This window comes from Abramis brama, assembly GCF_963993115.1.
Source record: "Abramis brama genome assembly, chromosome: 19".
In the NCBI taxonomy this organism is placed as follows: Eukaryota; Metazoa; Chordata; class Actinopteri; order Cypriniformes; family Leuciscidae; genus Abramis; species Abramis brama.
The window spans coordinates 18,743,674-18,766,760 of NC_139981.1; the positions used below are offsets into that span (position 1 = coordinate 18,743,674).

Here is a 23,087-nt window from a genome sequence, read left to right on the forward strand (position 1 = left end):
TCGAAAGGAGATGCAAATAAATTACACATTGCTGGGTGTTAGATTTTTTTGAGTCACTTATTTGCTTTAAAAAGTCTTTTAAAGTGTCAATGACGTCATACACATGTACGACCAGAGATACTGCTTTACGGCAATCCTTCAGTCACTTTGGTGCTTTAGCGCTCTGTACTTTCTTTTTTCTCGAGGCATCGACAACACAGCTGACACAGGTAAACACACGTGCTAGAAGAGTTTTTGTTTTGTTTGTTTCTGGTCCCGCTGCGGATGACACGATGCCATCAAGCGGTATCTCTGGTCGTAATCAGTCCTTCACTGACCAATCAGCGTTCATTAGCAGAATGCTAGCGTGTTATGGGCAACAACAACTCAGCCTGTAAGAAATCAAAAGGACATAAGTACTCGTTCATTCAACTTTCGACCTAAAACCCATGTTGAACTTGCAAAATCTACAATCAGATCTGAGATTTCTCAACGGCAATCGGGTGAAAGAGACACATTTAGCCGTCTAGCCCCATTGACTCCCATTCATTTTGCACTCATGGCGATCGCCCCCAGTGGAACTCTGGTGGAACTACAACCAAAATTCGGTACAATAGAGCTTAATAGGGAGTGGGCAGGCTCTCCGTAGACGGGCTCTGGTTAAAGTTGAGAGTTCACAAGTGCTCATGTATCGCATTAAATCTACAGCGCCCAACGTGGAATCGTTTCCGGATCGGGACCTTTATTTATTTCCTTTGTGAACAATATTTAATTCGAATTGTTTTATAAAAAAATAATAATAATAAAAAAAAAAAAAATATATATATATATATATATATATATATATATATATATATATATATATACACACACACACATATATATGGTTAAAATGCCTGTAATTGAGAGATGCATATGGGAAAAGTTATAATTTTGTACATGTCTTCTACATGACAGATAAAATGCATTCTGTGTCAGAGCAATTTTGATGAAAATTGCAAAATACAACTCTGGATGGGATATTGTACTATTCCATGATTTTTGTAAATGTATTTAGGTTTATTTGTTTTTTATTTAAAATGGAAATTGCTCAGGCATTCTCCAATAACTCAACTTACATTTTTTTCCAATTGCTAACACACAAATTGGCAAACTAGGCTGGTTTTATCAAAATACTTAACACAATTCACAAAACCACACACCCAAACTGCAAAATACCTAATATGTCCTGCAAAATGAAGCACTGCAACCAAAACTACATATAGCATTATCAAAATCAAACTTTTGCACGAAATGGCACAGTTCATTCATATTACCAGATTTTTGTCTAACCAACTACACACTGTTTGGCATAATGAAAAGCGATCTCATCTTTAGTATGCTTTGCCATAATACTAAAATAGTTCAAATTGTAGAAAATATTTCAGATTGTTCACAGAAATATTTGCAGATACACACACATGCTGTTGAAACATTTATTTATTTATTTATTTTTTAAGTCTGTGCAACATATGCACAGCAGATATATTTACATTGGACTGAACAAAAATATGCTCACAAAAAACAGTAAACAAAGATTGAAGTGTTAACAATTAACCATTGAGGTGTTTGGCCAGGTGTCTTGTGCAGAGAACCGTGTTCAGTGCATTTAAAAAGTGCCATTTTGAATTGCAAAATGTGTGTAAAGCAGAAAATGTGTTTAGACTTTTGGAGACTTGAGAAGAGGTTTTGCTCTCTGTGTGTCAGTTTAAACAATTGTGCTGTGCATGTCATTTAAGTGTGTTAGCAATTGGAAAAAACTGCAACACTTGACATGACACAGATTTCCCCTGGCAAGTCATTACCCTATGCGTGCGTAATCGTCAATTCTGATGTTCAAATATAAGTTTGGTGGTTTAACTTCATTCTTAAAACATTTTTAGTGAAAGTTCTAGAACACAATGTCATCATCAAAATGTATAGAAAATGTTACAACTGTGTATAAAATAGATATTTTTGTATGTGACTGCACCTTTATGTAATCATGTAATCAATCATGCAAGGGGAGGAAAAGTCAATGTTTTTGATTAAAGATTACAAGTGCATATGAATTTTAAAAAAATAATGATGTGCACGAATAAATCATTTATAATAAACAATGCCGTTTTTATAATAAACACTTCCATTAAACAATGAGAACTGTCAATTTTGATTTCATGCTGACATTCAAGGAGGGTTTTTTTTTTCAGTCACATATAGGAGTAATAGTGAGTATTCATTCTAACAAATGAATTCGTACCAGGCAGCCCTATAAGAGCAGTCCTCTGTAAAACCAAGGTTTGTAAAAAGTTTGTAGGAAAGCTGATTGCATTCTTCAATGAAACAGTAAACAGGATAGCCCTGAGAATGGAGCTTCTTTGCCATTGTAGTGACCAGGGTTTTGGCATATCCCTTTCCACGGTGCTCGGGTAGAGTGTATAACATTCCAATCGCACAGTAATCATACAACAGTACCCAGGACACAGGCTGGTTGTTCTCATCTGTAATGCAGCATGTGGGAAAATGGCTGATGAGATTCAGGATGTTCCTGTAACCTTTGTCATCCCCACCAAATTTCCAAGTCTTGTTAACTACATCGGCATGTGACTCATTCAGGACAGACACTCTGGTCTTAAGGTCACTGAGGAAGGAAGCGAAGATTTTTAAGGGAAAAAATTAAGCATTATCACTCTTTTCAATTTAAATGCATATAATGCAACACAAATCGCTATAAGCAATTTCAAGCTTTTATTTAAATGTAATCCAACACAAATTGATATTTATGAGTTCATGACATAACCTTTTAAAACAGAATAAATAGAGGGACCATCTTACCTGGTAATGAGCTCAGGTAAATGACTGGGATCAGATAATATCATAAGGTGCACTAAGGAGAAACCTTTCATATTGACACCCTGAGAAGCAGCAATTTCCTTCAGCATTGGCGAATGACGTGTATCACATCCTAGCATTAATGTAATTAAAATAACCGGAAGTCGCATTAATAATATAATATATAATATAAAATTGGAGGAAAAGACATACCTCCTATTAAGAAGTATGTGCTCCAGTCAATTGCATTTTCCACAGTCAGCATTCTTCTCAGGACTTCTTCATCTGTACTGTAAAGAGTCACCTTCTTCATAAAGTCCTTTGCTCGATTATTCTAATGATATCAGATGATTCGAACATTAGTGATGTTGACTATAAAGTGGTTTACAAATTGACAAAGTTTTGGATAGGTATTATAAACAACGCAATCTCACATTTGGATCTGGTCGAACAATGATAGTGGTAAAAGCTGGCCACTTATCCACCAATACTTCCAAAGTGTGTGGTTTCCGTCTGTTTATAGCAAAAACAAACCCATAAACCTAAAAAAAAAAAAAAAAAAGATTAAATGCGACAGTAAAAGCATTCGCGGATTACCGTGACATAAAATAAACATAGTAGGCCTTCTTACCTTTATGGATTTAGGCAGATGCGCATATAAAGTAGTCTCTGCTATTTTTAACTCATCTGAATTTAAAAATTTCATGTTTCATAGTAAAATCATTCAATTCTTTAAAGTGAAACTGATTTAGCCAGAGGTGGCAAATATGTCTTTTCCAGAACAAAGTCAAACACAGCCTTAAAAGACGGAAGCTTGGTGAAATGTGTAGGCTAATGTTTAGCCTAGTGATCAGACGTCGGTCACTGGTTTCTCGGGACAGTGCCGTTGTTTTTTTGTTTTTTTTTGTGATGTCCCCTGTTCCCGGAAATGTCCACATTCGACAGCATGTACAAAACACCCAGCAAATACACTGCAAAAACTCCCGACGAACATTGCCTGTTGGTTACAAGAGCAATCGTTTAGTGCTTATTTATTTTCTCCAACTAAACAGAGGGAGCTGCAAGCTACACTGACGACATGGTCGCGCGCCGCTACTTTGTCCATGAAGCTGGATGAGAGCAGAGCACGATCACAGACACACCATTATAAGTTTCAAGGTTTATACAGTCTATGGTTTCAAGCAAGTCACTAACTATTCGCTAAAGTAATAGCTATAGCTGTTTGTATGCCTACATATAAACATAAAATAACCTTTGAAAAGTTAAAAAGTTGGAACTACTAAAATAAGATTAGAAAATGTTAACATATTTGTTACATACAGTTTTATTTAGGCTATCAAATTTGCTCACATTTGTTTTATTTGAAGCGTTTTATTGCCATACCAACAACACCTATGGCTATTTTCATGGTTTCACAGTTATGTAGGCTACAGTTATGTTCAGTTTTGAGTTTGTTTTCTGTCATTTCTGTTTTCCTTCATGTAGTAGCCTAGTATGCATACCTATACTATAGCCTACCAATGTAGTGGGGTCTACGTTTTTTAATCATTTTATTTTGATAAACATGACACAATATAACTTCGCGACTACATGAATAATAATGATAATTTGTGAACTGTGGGGAGCAGGATGAGGCCGAGGGCCGTGAGAGAACGCGCAATGCTCCGGTCTTGTATCTCTTACGGAGAAGCGACGATCGTGAAGGATGAGAGAGGACCAGGCCTGGACTATTTTATTGAATGTTTTGTTTTATTATATGTGGCAGAAGTCGTCCGTGAGGGACTGCTGCCTTTACTTTCGTTTTGTTGTTGATTTATTTTTCAAAAGTCTTTGAATGTTCGCCAGTTCCCATCTCCTTCTTCCTACAACAACGAACTGCGTTACATGAACATTAGTGGAACTGAATTAACACAAAACACACGTGATTATTGTCATGCGGTGGATTCGGCCAATCGTGAAACAGATGTGTTGTCATCAGAGCTCGTGCAGCTCTTGAATCGCTCTCGCTGTACTTTGATGCCATACGTCACAGGAACGTGGCGTCGGCGCTGTCTCAGGTCGGACACAATTTCTAACCGGCATGCACTGCTTCAAGTCAGCCGCCGTTCGTCTGCGCAGCGCTGTATGAAGTCTAACAAGCCTATTGTGGAGTACGAGGGTATGAAGAGGAGCCCCACCTACTCTCCCGCCATTGAGAGTGAGTCGCTGTTAAACTCTGTAGACAGTTTGCAGGTGTTTGGAGAGGATGAGCCTCTACCCCCGCTGATCCCACCCAGCCCTGCACACCTGCTGGTCCCGTTCAGCACAAAATATTCAGTGTCCCCGCCCATCTCTTCGCTGTCCTCCATCAGCCCCTCGGCTCCCTTTATCCAGCTCCTCCTGGGCGAGTGGATCCCCTGGCTCCGCCTCTAGCCGCTGATCGTCGTCACTCACTCACCTCCACCAGAGACCTTCGGCCTTACGGGTCCATCGGGCTCCCTCGATCCTCTGGACCCACCTTGGTCAGATTTTGCTTTGCCTGTGCCATGGACTTGCGAGCCATCCGCTACGCTACGCTCTGCATCCTCCTCCAGAGACTCCTCCCTCATTTGGACTGTCAGCTCAAGGTTGCACCTTTCCAGGATGGGGCATAATGTCACAGTTATGTTCAGCTTTGAGTTTGTTTTATGTAATTTATGTTTTCCTTCCCGAGTTCGATATTAGCTAATATGATCACTCATTTGATTAGTTATTCTGTTCAGCTGTTGCCTAACAACTTACCATTGTTTTTTTGTTCCTTGTACAAGTTCTCGTTTCAAAAGAGAGTTGTCCGGTCTTGTCAATGCATACGTGTTATTTCGATTTACCTGCCAAAATCTGTGTTTGCATATTAAAGACTTTATTGGAGATTCATCTTTATTGTGTGTGTATACCTGATTGTGACACATGGCAAGATCAATGTATTTTAAAAGACATAAATAGTAGTAACGTACAGTAGTAATAAAAAATGACAACTGACAACTCGCATCATTATAACAAACATTATACTAAATTGTTCATACATTGCTACAGTGTAATTAGTATAAATTATTTTATTAGTATACATTTCTGTACACCACTGGCTTGTCACGCAAACACCATAGGGATTATTAGGACATGCATGATAAAAATAAAATATCCTTATTATCCTTCATCATTTTTATGAGGTAAAGAAAAACAAGACTATAAAGCTGATCAAACTCTTCTGCAGTTGTGGCAAAAGAAATAGTTTCAACCCTTGTATCAAAATGCTTGTATCAATGCATTAATTTTTTTAATGCAGAGGTTTATTTCATATTTAGAGAAAAGTATTGCATGTGAGTGCAAGATTGAGGTATTTATAAAACTGTAAACATTAAATTTAAATCACAAATACATCAGTTCTGGTATTTACATTCCTATAACTGTTATTATCACATAAATACTATTGGGTTGTTTTCTTTATGTATACATTCACAAAATAATATAGTGTTCTCAATCCTCCAAATCAGTATGACTCCCAAAATGTATTTAACCAAAAAACAGCGCACAGACATATCTCATTCAACCATGTTTTAATAAGGATGAACAAATACTGGAAATGCAGTTTATTATTTAGAAATTCTACGATTTTTTCAAAGCAATTGAGTCTAATGAGATTACATTATTATTGTGTTAGTAAAGCATTCTTATATCATGATTTGTTGTTGACATCAAAGGTTATCACGACAAATCAAATTCCTATTTTATCAATAGGAAAGACATCTGGTTTACCATAATTAGCAATAACAAGTCAGTTTTATTGCTGCATGAAAAAGCCTCAAACTGCACTAGAAACATGCTCTACACGCAGGTGTTTTCAACTACTTTCATTGATTTTAACCATGGCTGGCTCCAGACCGCAATTTTGCACTCAGTGACCTAAAAGGAAAAAAAGTAAATCTCTTTTAATATGGAAATTGAGAAATGCAAACAGGTAACTGTAATAGTGTAAATGAGACAGTGTGTCTTACGTCTGCCATAGCAGGGTCCTCATGAATGGCACACGTGGTCTCAACTCCACCCTTCCTGCAAGATGTTCTGGCCACTTTCACAGTGAAGATGTATTTCAGGCCTGAGACAACCTAGAGCAACCAGAAACATGTTCAGACATTGTTGGGTAAACCTTGATGTAATGTGTCACAATTTCACTAAAGCAACCTACATTAACTGATGCTTAAAAGATCTTTCTTACCATGATCATATCATGATGTGAGCAAAGAGGACATTTTAAGCAGTAAAAAGTTATTTATAGCCATTTTTTTTGTAGTTTTGTCAATTTTCAAAAAACATTGGTCATACTTCAAATACTGTTTAAAACATCACATCTGAAAAATCCTTTACTGTTTTACCTTTAAAAATAAAAATCCTTTTGTGGCCTATAATATAAATAGTTGTTGTTGGGACCAACAATTCTCTTTGTATATTGCATTGGATACAACTAGCAAAAATGTCAAGGGTTCTGAAAATATTTATTTGTTTTAACATTTATTCTTTATTTATTCCTAGTATATTTTCCAACATCTCTAGTAACTATTCGTTAAGATACTTAATACTTCCTCATACCAGTGTTAACTTCTTTGCTTCAAATCACTTTAACAATATTGATAATAAATACCTTATTCCATTGTTACTAACATTTGTTTGCCATTAAATCCTATAGGCAAATGGAATTACTAGCTGAATACTAGTTGCTTCTGGATTACATACTATTAAAAAAATAGTAAGTTTAAAAAATATATTCACAGTTATTTGTTATTCATTTATTTGTATACAGTCACATCGTCACACCTTTGTGACTGTTTTAAACAGGCTTATGTAAGTTAAATCAGGTTTGTTGACGCAGTCATTCACACCATGACGCGGAACCTGATTTCACCAAGTGTAACATGTTCCTGGATCAACATTCCAATCAACCAATAAGATTTGACTGATAGGTTTACAGTTAATGTACACCATTCTTTTTTCACCTATTATTTCCCTCTGATTTTAGGTATAGCCTAACTTATGTGTTAAGTAAGGTTTAGGTGTAGGGATATGGTTAGGACTAAAAAACGGACAGGAATGTTGTTCCAGGATCAACAAAATCGGTTGACATTGACTATATAACATGGTAACGGGTCTCGGCAAAATCAGGACGTGCCACCATGACAGCGCCCTGCGTTTCTCACTGGGTGTTATTTAGCGACGTTCCGAGTATAAATGACAAAACAAACGTTTAAAGTAAGGCCTACTTACTTGTGTTTGAACCTTGACGACTTCGGAAACCTGACGCACATACGCATCATTGCTTTGCCTGTTGTACTGAGCCATTGCAAACTGTAACGCACCCTGAGCTCCTTCGTCGTTCATGTCTGAATCCACAGGACCTCCAACCAGCCCAGCGCTCGCCACGGCCAAAATCACCGCCAGAAACGCCACAATCATTTTAAGATACATGTTTAAGCTGTATTAATTGACTCGGGCTGTCTTGATTCTCCGTAATGTCGTCAAATCGAAACTGGATGGAACCAAATATGCTGCTGTGTCAGATTATATACACAAACGTCGCTCTCTACAGCGCTGCGAATTAGGGAAGGATTGGCATCCACCAATCGCAGTTGTAGGGAGGGACAACTGGTTTGAAAGAAACAAACAAACTCTTTTTTCTCTCTCTCTCTGCAAGGCGACTTCTGTTTTTGGAATACTTTTCTGTCTGCTTTACACTAATACGCAATTATTTGACCTTGTTTTGCAGATATCTATATAACATCGGAATTACTTAATTTTGGTTTATAAATATTGTATTTCAGTCATTTATGTTTGTTTTGTCCTGTGTTGTAGCTATTTATTAAGATGTTTGACAATGTTTAGGCTAAATTTGAATGTTTTTTAACCATTTGAATGAAACATTATATTCTTGTACTTTTATAAAGAATATATATTTTTTAAGATAATTAATATTAACTAATGGAATTCAAACTGGCCTGCCTGCTTCAACCAGTCAGCTGGGTTTTAATTTTTGTAAATCCCTCTTTCTTTGTTTCTTTGTTTCTATTGACAATTTCATTTATTTTGTCCTTATTTGTATAAGCAGCTTGAGGTAGCATGATTTGCAGGTCTTTACGGCTTATGTTCTGGTTTTATAAATCTGTCCCGGTTTTATAAATCTGTCCCTGCTATCTCAACCAAAGTAGGTGAAAAGCAACACAAAATGATCTCTGGTTCCCTCTATAAAACAAAATCCAGAACTCCTTGAACAACTATACAGTATAAAAATAACCACTTTTTGTAGTTTAAGTGGTCCCTTAATTTATAAAAGTGGTGTCAACATTGCCATCTCAGAGAAGTCTGAGTCTGACAGTTTTCATTCACTGTAACTCAAGGAATCTCAGAATCATTCGTAGAGTAAACAGGGTTTAACCTCATGCAAAGTCACAGTGAGTCTATAATGATTATTGCAGTGAGTCTGTGGCCTTGGTTTTAACCACAGTTTATGCTCTAAAAGAAGTATTTAAAAAACTGCTGCTCTAACTTTACTGTAATTTTTTTAATTTGATAAGCTTTTAAGTCACATGTGTTCAATATTTTGTCAAAGCTTCTTAGTCAAGTTAGTGAAGTTAATCAGTGCATTGTGTGGAATAGCCTAATGATTGATTACAACTATTATAATCACTGTTATTTGCAGAAAGTAGGCCTACGAAAGAGTGAATGTGCCTGCAGTTTCCTTCCGCAGATTTTCTATCATTACCGAATAAGTAGTCTGGACATCATTTTTTTAAACACTGTGAATATGGTTGGAACAAACCGCTTAGCTATCATTGTTCAGGTATAATCATTAAGGATTGTTAAAGGGGTTTGTTGCAACTGGCTGCAGGATTTTACCATAGTCTGAAAGACTAAGTAGATTTTAGACCATGTGTTTCCAAAGACTTTGCCCTGGAACGCTCAGTGTCTTCAAACCCTGATCCTGGAGAGCCACTGTCCAGGAGAGTTTAGCTGCAACCTTATGATTGAGGTGATTATAGTATCACCTGACCTCAACCAATATAATTTAAAAATGACAGTAACTAGTCACAGAGACACATTTGTTGATTCACGTAGGCTACATACTGATTTCCACGTGTAGATTGCAAACTATACAGAACATTATGAACATTTTACTTGAAGCATAACTCGAACAATGAGTGAGCCAAAAATTGTTTTTGAATAAATAAATAAATATGTCTAAAAGCTTTTAGTTTCACAGAGGTGGAGCGGGACTAGGTCAATCGCACATCATTTGGCTCTGCAGTGAGCGAGCGCCACTTACTTTAAACCCCGCCCCGCAGCCGATTCTAAAGATTTCATTGGTCATGTCAATTACAGCGCTGCATGCCTACACGACAACACTGAAACAAATACTAATCTTAAACATAACCGGCCTAAGCCATAACCTTAACCAGCGTTGGCACATCCTGATAGATAGTATAAACTATAAGCTTTTTGTTGCAAATGGATCCGTCCATGATTTTTCAGAAGTCTGAACTTTTCTTGACAGGTAACTACGTGATTGAGTTGGCAAATGAAAGCGTCCGATAGGCGGAGTTTGCACCAAACTGCTAACTTTAGGGTCTTTTGGGGAAATAACAATCCGCCTTCTTCGTGGCTTGAACGTTACATAAGCACAATTGTTTGACAAGTTCAATAATGCTTCCTTTGTCTGGAAAAAACACAGCTACCTAACATTATGCAGACAGTTGAATGCATCAAGTGAGGAAAATGGTACACAGAATGTTTAGAGTTCAGAAATGCTAACGCAGTCTCATGTTTTAGGTGCGGTTAAACCATTTCCGTCGATGTGCAACTTGCCTAGTCATTTCAAGGTCATTTCATGGACTTCACCAGATTCCTGCAATTCCACCACATTCTTCTGTGTAATCATTCAGCTGAGTTTTCATTGTATGTAAAAACAAATGTTTGCAAGGCTATTTTGAGTTGTGTTCACTTAATTGTTTTAAGTAATAGGTAAATTTAAGTAAATTTCCATGACTTAACTTAATTGTTGTGTTGACTCAATGCAAATTAATTCCTTTATTTGCATATCATTCAATATGCCTCGTGTCATGAAGAGCAGAGTACTCCTCAAGACTAAAAACACTTATGAAATACCTTAAAATGCCATTTTAATAGAGGAACAAACTCATCCTAACAACACCTTACTAAATGTAGTGACAAAATCAATGACAGCAATGTAATTAAAACAGACAAATGGTCAAACAATGCCACCATATTAAGTATTTACTGCCCAGTGCATGGTGGGAAGAGGGTGGATGGAGTCCATGGAAGTTTTTTCCCAGTGTCGGTCTATTTGAACTAAAAAACTAAACAAACATAAATCTAACCCACCTGCTATTTGCTTACTCATAAAGTAAACTACAGTGATCAAATAAAGGCTGGAATACACTACTTGATTTTTGCAGTCTAGGCGAGTCAGCCCTAGTTGCTAAAAGTACGAGCCGGTCTGCAGATTTTGGCTAGAGTGTATAACATTCCAATGGCACAGTAATCATACAACAGTACCCAGGACACAGGCTGGTTGTTCTCATCTGTAATGCAGCATGTGGGGAAATGGCTGATGAGATTCAGGATGTTCCTGTAACCTTCGTCATTCCCACCAAATTTCCAAGTCTTGTTAACTACATCGGCATGTGACTCATTCAGGACAGACATTCTGGTCTTAAGGTCATTGAGGAAGAAAGCAAAGATATGAGGGAAATTAAGCAATTTCAAGCTTTTATTTAAATGTAATCCAACACAAATTTATATTTATGAGTTCATGACAGAACCTTCTCAAACAAAATAAATAGAGGGACCATCTTAAAGCAACACTATGTAGTTTTTCAACCTTCATAATATATTTCCAAGACCCTTGTGATGGTACATCGACTTGGTTGAATGACACGTCTGCCATAGCCTGACGGGGTCTGTATCGCTTTTACTGGCACTACGGAACTTCGGGGTTCGGGTAGTAACCCGAGCATAAAAAGAACTACAAAATTCTACTGCTTTACGGCATACCTCACTTCCCCCACCACGCCCCACCCCCCATTTCCTCAAATTCGGACGTGAGAGCCCAACTGGTTTGTTTTTTCCGGCTGGTACAGCGTCTTTATGTTCTTGTCATGGCCGAAGCAGCAACTAAACCGAAGAAGGCAAAGGTTTTGTCGGAAAATCAAAGGCCGGACGAGGATCAATATTGGTCCAGCGTTCGCTCGCTGGCGTGAGCTAAAGGAGGAGGAGGGGTGCCCGACCGATGCTGACATGGCCGTCATGCTGTTGGACTAGTAAGTATATTGCTTGCATACTAAAAAAGTCAGAAGTAAGCCTATGTCTAAACGGCGTGTACACGTTTGGTAGGGGCTACATTCTTGCAAGTTAATAATACATGATTAGACGGACAAAATCATCTTTTAGGCTAAATATCCTAATGACTGCAGGCTGATAGTCATGTTTGTTTATTTATTTTTCTGGTGAAAGTGTCTTGCCTCAGGCTATAATGCAAATCGATTTTTCAACTTTGCATATTCATCTATGGTAGCTTGATATAATATTGATGATATATGGCTATTACCTACCACACAAACATTGAATTGAATTAGCATATCCATTCTGTAAAACAGTAGCCAATAGGCTACTATAATGACGCTGGCTTGTAAACGTGAGCTACGCGATCTTTTGGCGTTTGAAAAAAATAAAACCCATGAAATTATATTCATATGACATGCTGAAATATATGCCACTGTACCAGGGATGAAGACATTTCACACGCAACGCAGGCAGTCTGCCCAAGACGTGAGAACTCCTTCTGCAGAGTTCAGGGGTATCGGTTTGTAACAGTTACCCTGTTACAAGGATGAAAGTGTTCATCCTGGCCTCAAGCGGGCAACAAAAGGGGGAAATGGTTTAAAGTTTGGGATAGCATAGAGGGAGAGAGATGGAAGCATGGTGATGGTTTGGGGTTTGTTGAGGATGAAAAAGAGGTGGAAACCCATTGGGTTAAGGATGTTTGCAGAGAAGCTCACAGAGGACTCTGTAATGGGGCTTTAGAAGAGAAACAAGAGTTGTGATGAGATATACTTTTCCTGTGTTGGATTACGCTACCTGTGTTGGATTACACCAGTGGAGTTATTTGAACTAATTGCCTATCTTCATTGCCTGCTGGGACATTGCAAAGACTGGGACTTTCTACCAACATTCAGATAAGAAGATTTGCATTACAGACTGTATTTCTTTTCTCATACTGCAGTTACACCTTCCATACCTCATTTCGCTTGTTTTGTTTATTCGTGTTTTGGGTTTGAGTTTGATATGTTTATTTGTTTGTTTACAGTATTGAGCTTGGTTATGTGAAATGTTAATTGTTTTGGGTTTCATCAGTATGTCTATTGTTATTGGTATCATTCATTTTTAATACATAGCCTACTATTCGTTTTCATTCCCTTATTTATGGAGCTTAAAATATGACAATATGATTTGAATTTGAATTGTGTAAATTTGAATTATTTACAAGTGAAATCTAACAAAATTGAATTTTAGGTGGTAGTTTAAATAGTTCTGAATTAGATTTTTTTTTAAACGAATATTGAACATTTGAAATTTAACAAATTGAAATGTTTTTATGGCTGAATTTTATAGACATGTATTTTCCAACAGCTAGTTTTTTTGTTCTGAATTTGTATACTGCAAATATTCAGTTTAAAAAAAAAAACAGATTCAAGTTTTCAAGATGAAGAAATTCTAGAAAGGGCTTTTTCTCTGTGTAGACCAGCAGTTGGTCTGAATTTGCTATAACCTATAGCCTATTTTCTGGACTGTATAGGCTAAGTCACGTTTTATCATGAAACACGCTGTGATTTATTCCAAAGTGACTCAGGCATTTAACGTTAAATAATCTAAATGTTGACTTTCAAAAGTAGGCGCGCCAAGAAGGCTATTCTCTGTATTTTGGTTCATTTTTGGTGTGCGCCAGAAAGATCTAAAGAGACCGAGACGCGCTAAAGCAGCGCATCATGTTGTTTTATTTATTTTTCAATGACATGATATTTTGTAGTCATTTTGAATACACAAATAAAAATATACATTTTACTGTTTCGAATGATGTCATATTATCTGTATGACTATAAATAACAGAGTATTAAGTTATTTCCCAGCAGTGGAACAAATCCAAGAGATGGCGCTCGCGCATCGCGTGCTCACACAACATAGTAGGCTATCAGTTCTGTAGGCAACACATAGCCTACATGTTAATAGTGTTTATCATGTAAATGTTGTATTTTATTTACAGGTCTTTTACACTATTGCGGAATAGGCTAATATTAAAATGTTTTTTTTTTTTATGACGCGTTTCTCTCTCAACATGATCCGGTGTGACTTGCACTCATGTGCATGCGACTTATTTTCTGGCAAATACGGTCAGTTAATTTTTTTTGCTGTATTATTACAAAATGCACAGAGTGGAGACCATTCGGGCAAAAAAAACAAAACAACTTTAATTATAATTTTTCTAAAAATCTCTGTGGAAAGAAAGTCAGATATAAATCTGGGATGGCACGAGGGAGAAAAAAAGAGATCATTTTTATTTTGGAGTGCATTGTGCCTTTAAAATTGACTACGGTTTTATAAAATGCAGTGGATACTAACTAGTGATGGACTTGTTTCTCTGTTGGTGCCTGTTCTGCTCCATAAACATTGCTTGATCTTAAGAAAATTTAAAAATTGTGATTTTTATGAGATTGGCATGGTTTTATTTCAGTTAGCCTAAAAGCTAGTTTGATTTGCATTGAGAGATGATCTTATGGAAAGTACCCCATGCCAATCTCTAGGTATGGTGAAGGCAATGTGATGATGTGGGGCTATTTTAATTCCAAAGGCCAAGGGAACTTTATCTTTAAGTTTATGGGAATTTAACATAGGGGTGTACTCACTTATGCACCATGTATTTTAAGGAAGAACATTTATTTATTTACGATACATTATTCATTCACAAAGAAAATTGGTGTCCTTAAAGGTTGGATTTTTCCTAATTTTTTAAATTAAGGCATTAAGTTCAATTTCCAAAATATGATTTTTTATTCCTCTTTTTAGTCAACTTTAGCATGGGTGTATTCACTTATGCATTGCACTGTATATTAAACAGAGCAAACATTGCATAATAGGCTATTCATATACAATTCTGTATACCTACCTACATGAAAAACTAATGGATTGGTGTCATGGTGACATTAGAGTTACATTCATGTGACCCATAATGATCCTTTTGCACTTTAACAAAATATTGACCTTTCCTTTAGAAACACTCTTATGCCTAATAATGTCAACTTGCTTTTCACCCTGTGTGGCACAGTTACACAACCTGTTAGTTTAGGGTTAATCCTCTGTCCAACGCAACACTTTGCTAACATTGGCATAATTCTATACAAGTTGCAACATATACCCCGGGTTTCACAGGCAAGGTTTAAGCCTGTAGTCCCAGACTAAAATGCACGTTTGAGCTGTTTTACCTGAAAGCAACTTGCACTGACATATCTTAAAATATGTCAGTGCCATTGTTTTGTCTCAAGATGCACACCAGTAATGTTTCTTTTTTCTTATTTCTAAGGCACATTTTTTAAAGCTAATTAAATGCACTAAGGCCTAATCCTGGCTTAATCTAAACTCTGTGAAACCGGGTCTGGGTTAGAAATTAAGGGTTAAGGTTAACCCTAACTCTAACCCTAACCCTTGTCTACAGACTTTTATTTAACAGCATGGATAGACTCCAAGGTGTTGACTGCAGTGGTTAGGCCTTTAGCGTTGATACAGGACGAATAACTTCTCACTGTGACAGTCTGTAATGTATTTTAGAAAAGAGTGTTTGTATGGATTGTCCCTAATTAAGCTAGAGCTATTGGTGCATTCAAGTCATGTCATAAAGATCGTATTTACAAGTTGAACGCCAACACAATGATGAGAATATGAGTAGGAAGCTCAGGATTTTCTTTAACCCCGATCTTGAAGAGTTAGGAGTGTGTCAGTGAGAAACATTGTGGAATACTACTATATTTAGGTATTCAGCAGTGACAATGAAGTAAGCTAATGCCTGCACAAAATATGATAGCATTATAATATAACAATATAATATGTGATGATAAAGTTTACAGTGGCTTCATTAATTTAAAACATAAAAAAAAAATAGTAAAACCTCATGAATACAAACTTCCCAGGAGGACTTAAACGCACCATATGTTCCATCATGAACCCTGTTGGCCTGCTGTCTGACCAGCAAGCTCAATTTAACAATAATTGTGTAGTTTGATTGCTAAATGTTACATTTAAAATGTTCTAGTTTTGTTAACATGTCACATTACAAGAACGTTTTATAAAAAACACTCATCATCTCAGGTCTCAGTGATATCCTCAAAACATTTTACGAACGCTGATTTGATAATGTTCCTCCTGTGTTATTATGGAACATTGTGCCAATGTTTTACTGAGAACATTATATAATGTTATCTCAACAACATCCTCAAAACATCCTCAAAATGTTACATTTGAAATGTTCTAGTTTTGTTAACACATCACATTACAAGAACGTTTTATAACGTTCAACATCTCATCTCTCAATGATATCCTCAAAACATTTTCCTAATGTGACAGAGAGAATGCTCTTCTTTTGTTTTTATGAAACATTGGGACAATGTTATTTTGAGATCATTGTACAAACTTTAACTTTAACAACATTCCCAAAATATGCTCAAAATGTTGCAAGTAAAATGTTCTTCTTTTGTTTTTATGAAACATTGGGACAATGTTATTTTGAGATCATTGTACAAACTTTAACTTGAACAACATTCCCAAAATATGCTCAAAATGTTGCAAGTAAAATATTCTAATTGTGTTAACTCGTCACATTAGAAGAACGTTTTATAAAGAACATTCAACATCTCATCTCTCAATGATATCCTCAAAACATTTTCCTAATGTGACAGAGAGAATGTTCTTCTTTTGTTATCATGAAACATTGGGACAATGTTTTATTGAGATCATTGTACAACTTGTTACCTCAGAAACATTCCCAAAACATCCTTTGAATGTTGCAGTTCAAATGTTATATCTTAGTTTACATTTAACGTTATAGGAACATTTTTTAAAATGAGAAAACATCCTTAAAATATTCGTTAAACATTACATTCAAATGTTTTCTTCAGAACATTAACCAAACTTGTAGGGAATGTTAGCCAAAGTTCTAAGAACGTTCCCTGCTAGCTGGGACGGCGTTTGCGGCAGAAAACTACTGCAGTGCAGCCAAAATGCTCTGTTCGACTTTTCTGAGATCCTTTACTCTTCCCTGTGGATGACCTGTGACCTACTTTCTGTAAGATCTGAATTTTTGAACTTGAATTTTTGAACTTGAATTTTAGAAAACTGAATTTGAAGTTCCGAATTTCTTCATCTTGAAAACTTGAATCTGTATTTTTTCAAACTGAATATTTGCAGTATACAAATTCAGAACAAAAAAAACTAGCTGTTTGAAAATACATGTCTATAAAATTCAGCCATAAAAACATTTCAATTTGTTAAATTTCAAATGTTCAATATTCGTTTAAAAAAAATCAAATTCAGAACTATTTAAACTACCACCTTAAATTCAATTTTGTTAGATTTCACTTGTAAATAATTCAAATTTACACAATTCAAATTCAAATCATATTGTCATATTTTAAGCTGCATACTTATTGAGACTTGTACTTAATTTGAACACAACTATAAGCAAAAGTGAATTCCCCGTACGGGCCACCACTATGTAACTATTTCGCCTTTTTATTTCATAGACTATAAGTTACATAAAAGGGGAATTCACTTTTGCTTATAGTTGTGTTCAAATTAAGTACGAGTCTCAATAAGGGAATGAAAACGAATAGTAGGCTATGTATTAAAAATGAATGATACCAATAACAATAGACATACTGATGAAACCCAAAACAACATTTCACATAACCAAGCTCAATACTGTAAACAAACAAATAAACATATCAAACTCAAACCCAAAACACAAATAAACAAAACAAGCGAAATGAGGTATGGAAGGTGTAACTGCAGTATGAGAAAAGAAATACAGTCTGTAATGCAAATCTGCAGAGTCCTCTGTGAGCTTAACCCCATTGGGTTAAGGATGTTTGCAGAGAAGCTCACAGAGGACTCTGTAATGGGGCTTTAGAAGAGAAACAAGAGTTGTGATGAGATATACTTTTTCCTGTGTTGGATTACGCTACCTGTGTTGGATTACACCAGTGGAGTTATTTGAACTAATTGCCTATCTTCATTGCCTGCTGGGACATTGCAAAGACTGGGACTTTCTACCAACATTCAGATAAGAATATTTGCATTACAGACTGTATTTCTTTTCTCATACATTCCCCTTTTATGTAACTTATAGTCTATGAAATAAAAAGGCGAAATAGTTACAGGCTTGTCAACAAATGCACGTGTATCCCCTGGTGTAACCATGACAGATTTTACGACAGTAGTAGAAGACAATACTGTTTCCCAACTGTAGGGGGACCCCGAGAGCAAAAACTACATGGTGTTGCTTTAACTGGTAATGAGCTCAGTTAAATGACTGGGATCAGATAATATCATAAGGTGCACTAAGGAGAAACCTTTCATATTGACACCCCGAAAAGCTGCTATTTCCTCCCGCATTGGTAAATGACGTAGATCACATCCTAGCATTAGGCAAGGCAAGTCTATTTATATAGCACACTTCATACACAATGGCAATTCAAAGTGCTTTACATAGAAGAAATCTAAATAATAAAAAGAAATAAGAATAATTAAAATAGTTTAGAAAGATAAAATAAAATACAGTATAGAACAGACAGTCGGACGGACAGTGGCACAGTGCTCATTCATTAAATGCACAGCTAAACAGAAGTGTTTTGAGTCTGGATTTGAATGTGACTACTGTAGGAGCACTATTATGCCAGCCGAAGCTGGTTCCAGCTGTGGCTGGCATAATAGCTAAAAGTGGACTTGCCATGCTTAGAGTGAACCCTTGGTATTTCTAGTTGATGTGATCCTAATGATCTGAGTGATCTGTTGGGTTTATATTCAGTGAGCATATCTGCAATGTATTGAGGTCCTAGGCCATTGAATGATTTATACACCAGTAATAATACTTTAAAATCAATCCTAAATCTAACTGGGAGCCAGTGTAAAGACCTGAGGACTGGTGTGATATGTTCATATTTTCTGGTTCTGCTCAGAATCCTGGCAGCAGCGTTCTGTATGAGCTGCAACTGTCTTATGGTCTTTTTGGGAAGGCCAGTGAGGGGTCCATTACAATAATCCACCCTGCTGGTGATGGAAAGCATGCACAAGTTTCTCTAAGTCTTGTCTGGAAACAAAGCATCTGATTTAGTTATTGCTTTGACGTGACTACTGAAACTAAGGTCTGACTCTAGAGACACACCAAGATTCCTGACTTGATTTTTAGTTGTTTGACCCCTAGAGTGAAGGTATGCGTTCACCTTGAGAACTTCATCTTTGTTTCCAAACGCAATGACTTCAGTTTTGTCTTTGTTTAGCTGAAGAAAGTTTTGGCACATCCAACTGTTGACTTCATCAATGCATTGACACAGGGAGTCAATGGGGCTGTAATCGTTAGGCGATAGGGCTAAGTAGATCTGTGTGTCGTCTGCATAGCTGTGGTAAGCGATTTGGTTCTTTCTCATTATTTGGCTCAGTGGGAGCATAATATAGGTTGAACAGGAGTGGCGCATGAATTGAGCCTTGAGGGACTCCGCATGGATTGTCATGGATGTCGACTCAGACTTATGGTCTCCTATACTCACATAATAACCTCTCCCTTCTAAGAATGACCTGAACCATTTTAGGACTATCCCTGAAAGGGATGCAGCACTGAGGTCGAGTAGTACCAGAACTGATCATTTGCCTGTATCAGTATTTAAGCGAATATCGAGCAGCTTAAGCTTCGAGCACCATTCAAGCTTAAGAATTTGTTCAGCTGATTGAAGACAACTTTTTCAATGATCTTGCCTATGAAAGGAAGATTTGAGATCGGTCTATAGTTGCTTAATATGGTCTTATCCAGATTGCTCTTTTTCAGGAGGGGCTTGACAATTGCAGTTTTAAGGGAGTTTGGAAAACTCCCAGAGAGAAGTGAGGCATTTACCACTTCTAGAAGATCTGCTTCTAAACTGTTTAACCCAAAAAGTGTGTCAAGAGCGCAGGTTGATGTGTTAAGGTGCTGTACAGTTTCTTCCAAAATTTTGCCATCAATTTCTTTGAAATCAGACATAGTAACTACTTTCTCAGGTGGTCTGATCTGTCTGACCCGTCTGACCCCAGCGCAACTCAAGGATGTGCTGATCACCTTTCTGATATTATTGATTTTCTCAGAGAAGAAAGAAGCAAACTCACTGCACTTGCTGTCTGAGAGCATTTCACTGGGAATCTGGCTTGGGGGGTTTGTCAGTCTCTCTACAGGCCATCCTGATGAAACAGTTGTCTCTGACTCCAGAAAAGATTGAAGTTGTCACTGAAGTTCACTCCTTTTATATTGCAGGTTTTTTGCAGCCATGTATTAAGCCCAAGCAACCATGAAAACCTGTTTGTTCCTCTTGCTGGGAGTGATCCACTGATGAATGTTTGAACTTTCAGTCTTTTAAGTGTTTCAAAAAGTTAATTGAAATCCTTCTTAAGGAGTTCTGACTGCTCTTTATGAATATCATTCTTCCCCACATGAATGATGAGTCGATTTGCAGTCTTATGTTTCATCAGAATGTTCTGAAGTTCCCTGTTTACATCAGAAGTTGTTGCTTGTGGAAGGCAGCACGTAGTTGTATCCCTGCTGCTAATGTTTCTGATTATGGAGTCCCCCACTATTAGAGTCCTGGGCTTGGCTGCGCTCTGAGCTGAGTGCCGCTGTCTGATCGACCTTGAGTGCCAGTTAGCATCAGAGTTAGCTACTGGCTGATTCAGTCTGTGTTCGATCACATTCATCACGTTTGGGGATTCCTCATTTACATTCATTAGTACTTCAAATATGTTCTCAAGATAGGCGGTGGTAGGAGACCAGTGTTTGCAATCCTTGTCAGAGCTGTATCTGGGGTAGAGGATGCTACTGCGGCAATATGTGATGCTCGTGACAATCTGATGTCTCGAGTGCCTTTGGGTCTCGCTCCCTGTTTGTGCCATCGATTTGTAAGTTGATCGGCTTGTTTAGCACTAGTTTCATGGGACTCACCGGCTATATGCTGAGGGTGTCCATGACGAAGCTCTGTTGTGTGTTCCGTCTGGTTTGGTGGTCCCGTAAGTAACTTTGTTTCAAGAACTGCAATCCTTTGTAAAAGTCTGTGGCAGTTAGTGCAGCAAGTAGTTTCTTGAACCAGAAGAGGCATTTTCTCTCTTATCCTTATGAATGTAGGCAGTTGTTTTTTCCTTTCCCCGGAATGCAAGCTGGTCAGATAAAAGAATTATGCGTTTTTGTAGTAATCCAAACTTTGTTGTTTGAGCTCTGTGCTGATTTGCTGAAGTTAAAATTAGGTGATAAAAGGAGATAAAATCTAAAAATATAGAAGCGTATATAAAATATAAAAGCGATAGAACAAAGCGCGGAGCAGTAAGCAAGAGCGTCCGAACAAGACTGTGTACTTAACGGCTTTTGTGTACTTTAACGTGTCTACATTAATGTAATTAAAATAACCAGAAGTCGCATTAATAATATAATATATTGGGGAAAAAGACATAGGCCTACCTTCAATTAAGAAACATGTGCTCCAGTCAATTGCATTTTCCACAGTCAGCATTCTTTTCAGGACTTCATCTGTACTGTAAAGAGTCACCTTCTTCATAAAGTCCTTTGCTCGATTATTCCAATTGCAACGGGACTGTAAGTCTCACCTGGTAGGGGAAAATGAAAACGCAAAATTTTGGTCCCCATTGAGACTTTGAGTCTCAATATGCATGTTATGTGTATATGTTTAACCTTACACTATTGTATGATATACTACAGGAATGGGTAGTGTAGGCTTCAGGTGAATATGTGTCAATACGGTGGCTTCCTGAAGTGCAAGCATGAGATGTAAAGTGAACTCAAATTCATATTCCCACCCTCCTAATCCTAATAGGGCAAGTGAGATGCCCCAACTGTCAACTGTATTACTTTTAACAATTAGTCATTTATTTTCCTTTACTTAGGAAACTATATTTTCTTCTGAAAGGATCTATTTCAATAGAATAAAACAAACAAACAAACAAAAAAGAGATTTTTTTCTTTCTTGGTAAACCTTCAAATGTTTAACACTTTCAAAACACCTCAGATACAAGTTTCCCCAAAATTAATTTCAATATTAGGATACAAAATGATCTACAAACACTCAATGTTTCAAAATGTCTCCGGTTACTATCGTAACCTCGGTTCCCTGTGAGGCGAGAACAAGACATTGCCTCAGCTGATGCTGCGGGAACTCCTCCCTTCTCCACTTTTGTTGAAATCTTATTGGCTAACGCCAGCTTGGAACAGCTAGCCAGTTGTTGCGAAGTATGCAAATACTGACAGGCTCGCGGGCAGTATAAAATGCATGGGTGCGACAATTGTGTCAGAATCACGACTGAGCGCTTGCACAGCTGATCGAACAGCGAAGACGGCGGCTAAAGTAATGTCTCGTTCCCACCTCTCAGGGAACCGAGGTTACAATAGTAACCGGAGACATTACCTTTCGAGAGTGGTAAATTCAACATTGCGTCAGCTGATGCTGCGGTAACTGTATTAAATCCCGCCGTGAGAGTAGTGAAGATAAGCCTGGAGAAAATGGGGCCAAGCTACACCAGCCACGGAAGAGACAGACAGTCAGCCAATAGCCGCGCGCGCCGCTAAGAGTGCTCATATTTGATAGGCGAAGCTAGATCAATGAAACATCAGCTCCGACCCTGTCAACTTTGCATATTCAAGACAATGAAAGCGAAGGCTTACTGAACCAGGGCAGACACAACACAATAAGCACTCAACGCATGAAGTAAAACACAGTGTCAACAGCCACAGCGGTAGCGGTAACAACTGTTAACACTAGCAGCAGGTCCCAACATAGGTGAGGAACAAAGTATACACAGAGCCAACAGCAAAGCGGTAACAACTGTGTCAAACACTAGAACAGTTCTCAATAGATGAGTGAGGAAATTAACTCACCGAAGTACTTGAA

General features: G+C 37.3%; 4 protein-coding genes across 4 annotated transcripts in view; all 4 read right to left on the reverse strand.

Annotated features, from left to right (window-relative positions):
- The window catches only part of snx5 (sorting nexin 5), a 210,962-nt gene that overhangs the window by 19,286 nt on the left and 168,589 nt on the right, over positions 1-23,087 (reverse strand). The gene's annotated exons all lie outside the window — the stretch shown is intronic.
- On the reverse strand, positions 1,441-3,934 carry LOC311069666 (glycine N-acyltransferase-like protein 3). The gene is made up of 5 exons (XM_084093001.1): positions 3,461-3,934; positions 3,264-3,371; positions 3,043-3,163; positions 2,833-2,962; positions 1,441-2,638 (listed from the first exon to the last, which is right to left on the reverse strand). Exons 1-5 carry the CDS (start codon positions 3,533-3,535, stop codon positions 2,239-2,241), a joined length of 834 nt encoding a protein of 277 aa, XP_083949127.1. The 5' UTR covers positions 3,536-3,934; the 3' UTR covers positions 1,441-2,238.
- On the reverse strand, positions 6,385-9,109 carry LOC311069668 (cystatin-like). Its single transcript, XM_084093003.1, has 3 exons — positions 8,104-9,109; positions 6,840-6,950; positions 6,385-6,747 (listed from the first exon to the last, which is right to left on the reverse strand). The coding sequence occupies exons 1-3, from the start codon at positions 8,302-8,304 to the stop codon at positions 6,670-6,672; spliced, it is 390 nt and encodes a 129-aa protein (XP_083949129.1). The 5' UTR covers positions 8,305-9,109; the 3' UTR covers positions 6,385-6,669.
- On the reverse strand, positions 11,323-21,755 carry LOC311069479 (glycine N-acyltransferase-like protein 3; the record flags this gene model as incomplete). The annotated part of the gene is made up of 3 exons (XM_084092658.1): positions 21,644-21,755; positions 12,909-12,927; positions 11,323-11,617 (listed from the first exon to the last, which is right to left on the reverse strand). The coding sequence occupies exons 1-3, from the start codon at positions 21,738-21,740 to the stop codon at positions 11,323-11,325; spliced, it is 411 nt and encodes a 136-aa protein (XP_083948784.1). The 5' UTR covers positions 21,741-21,755.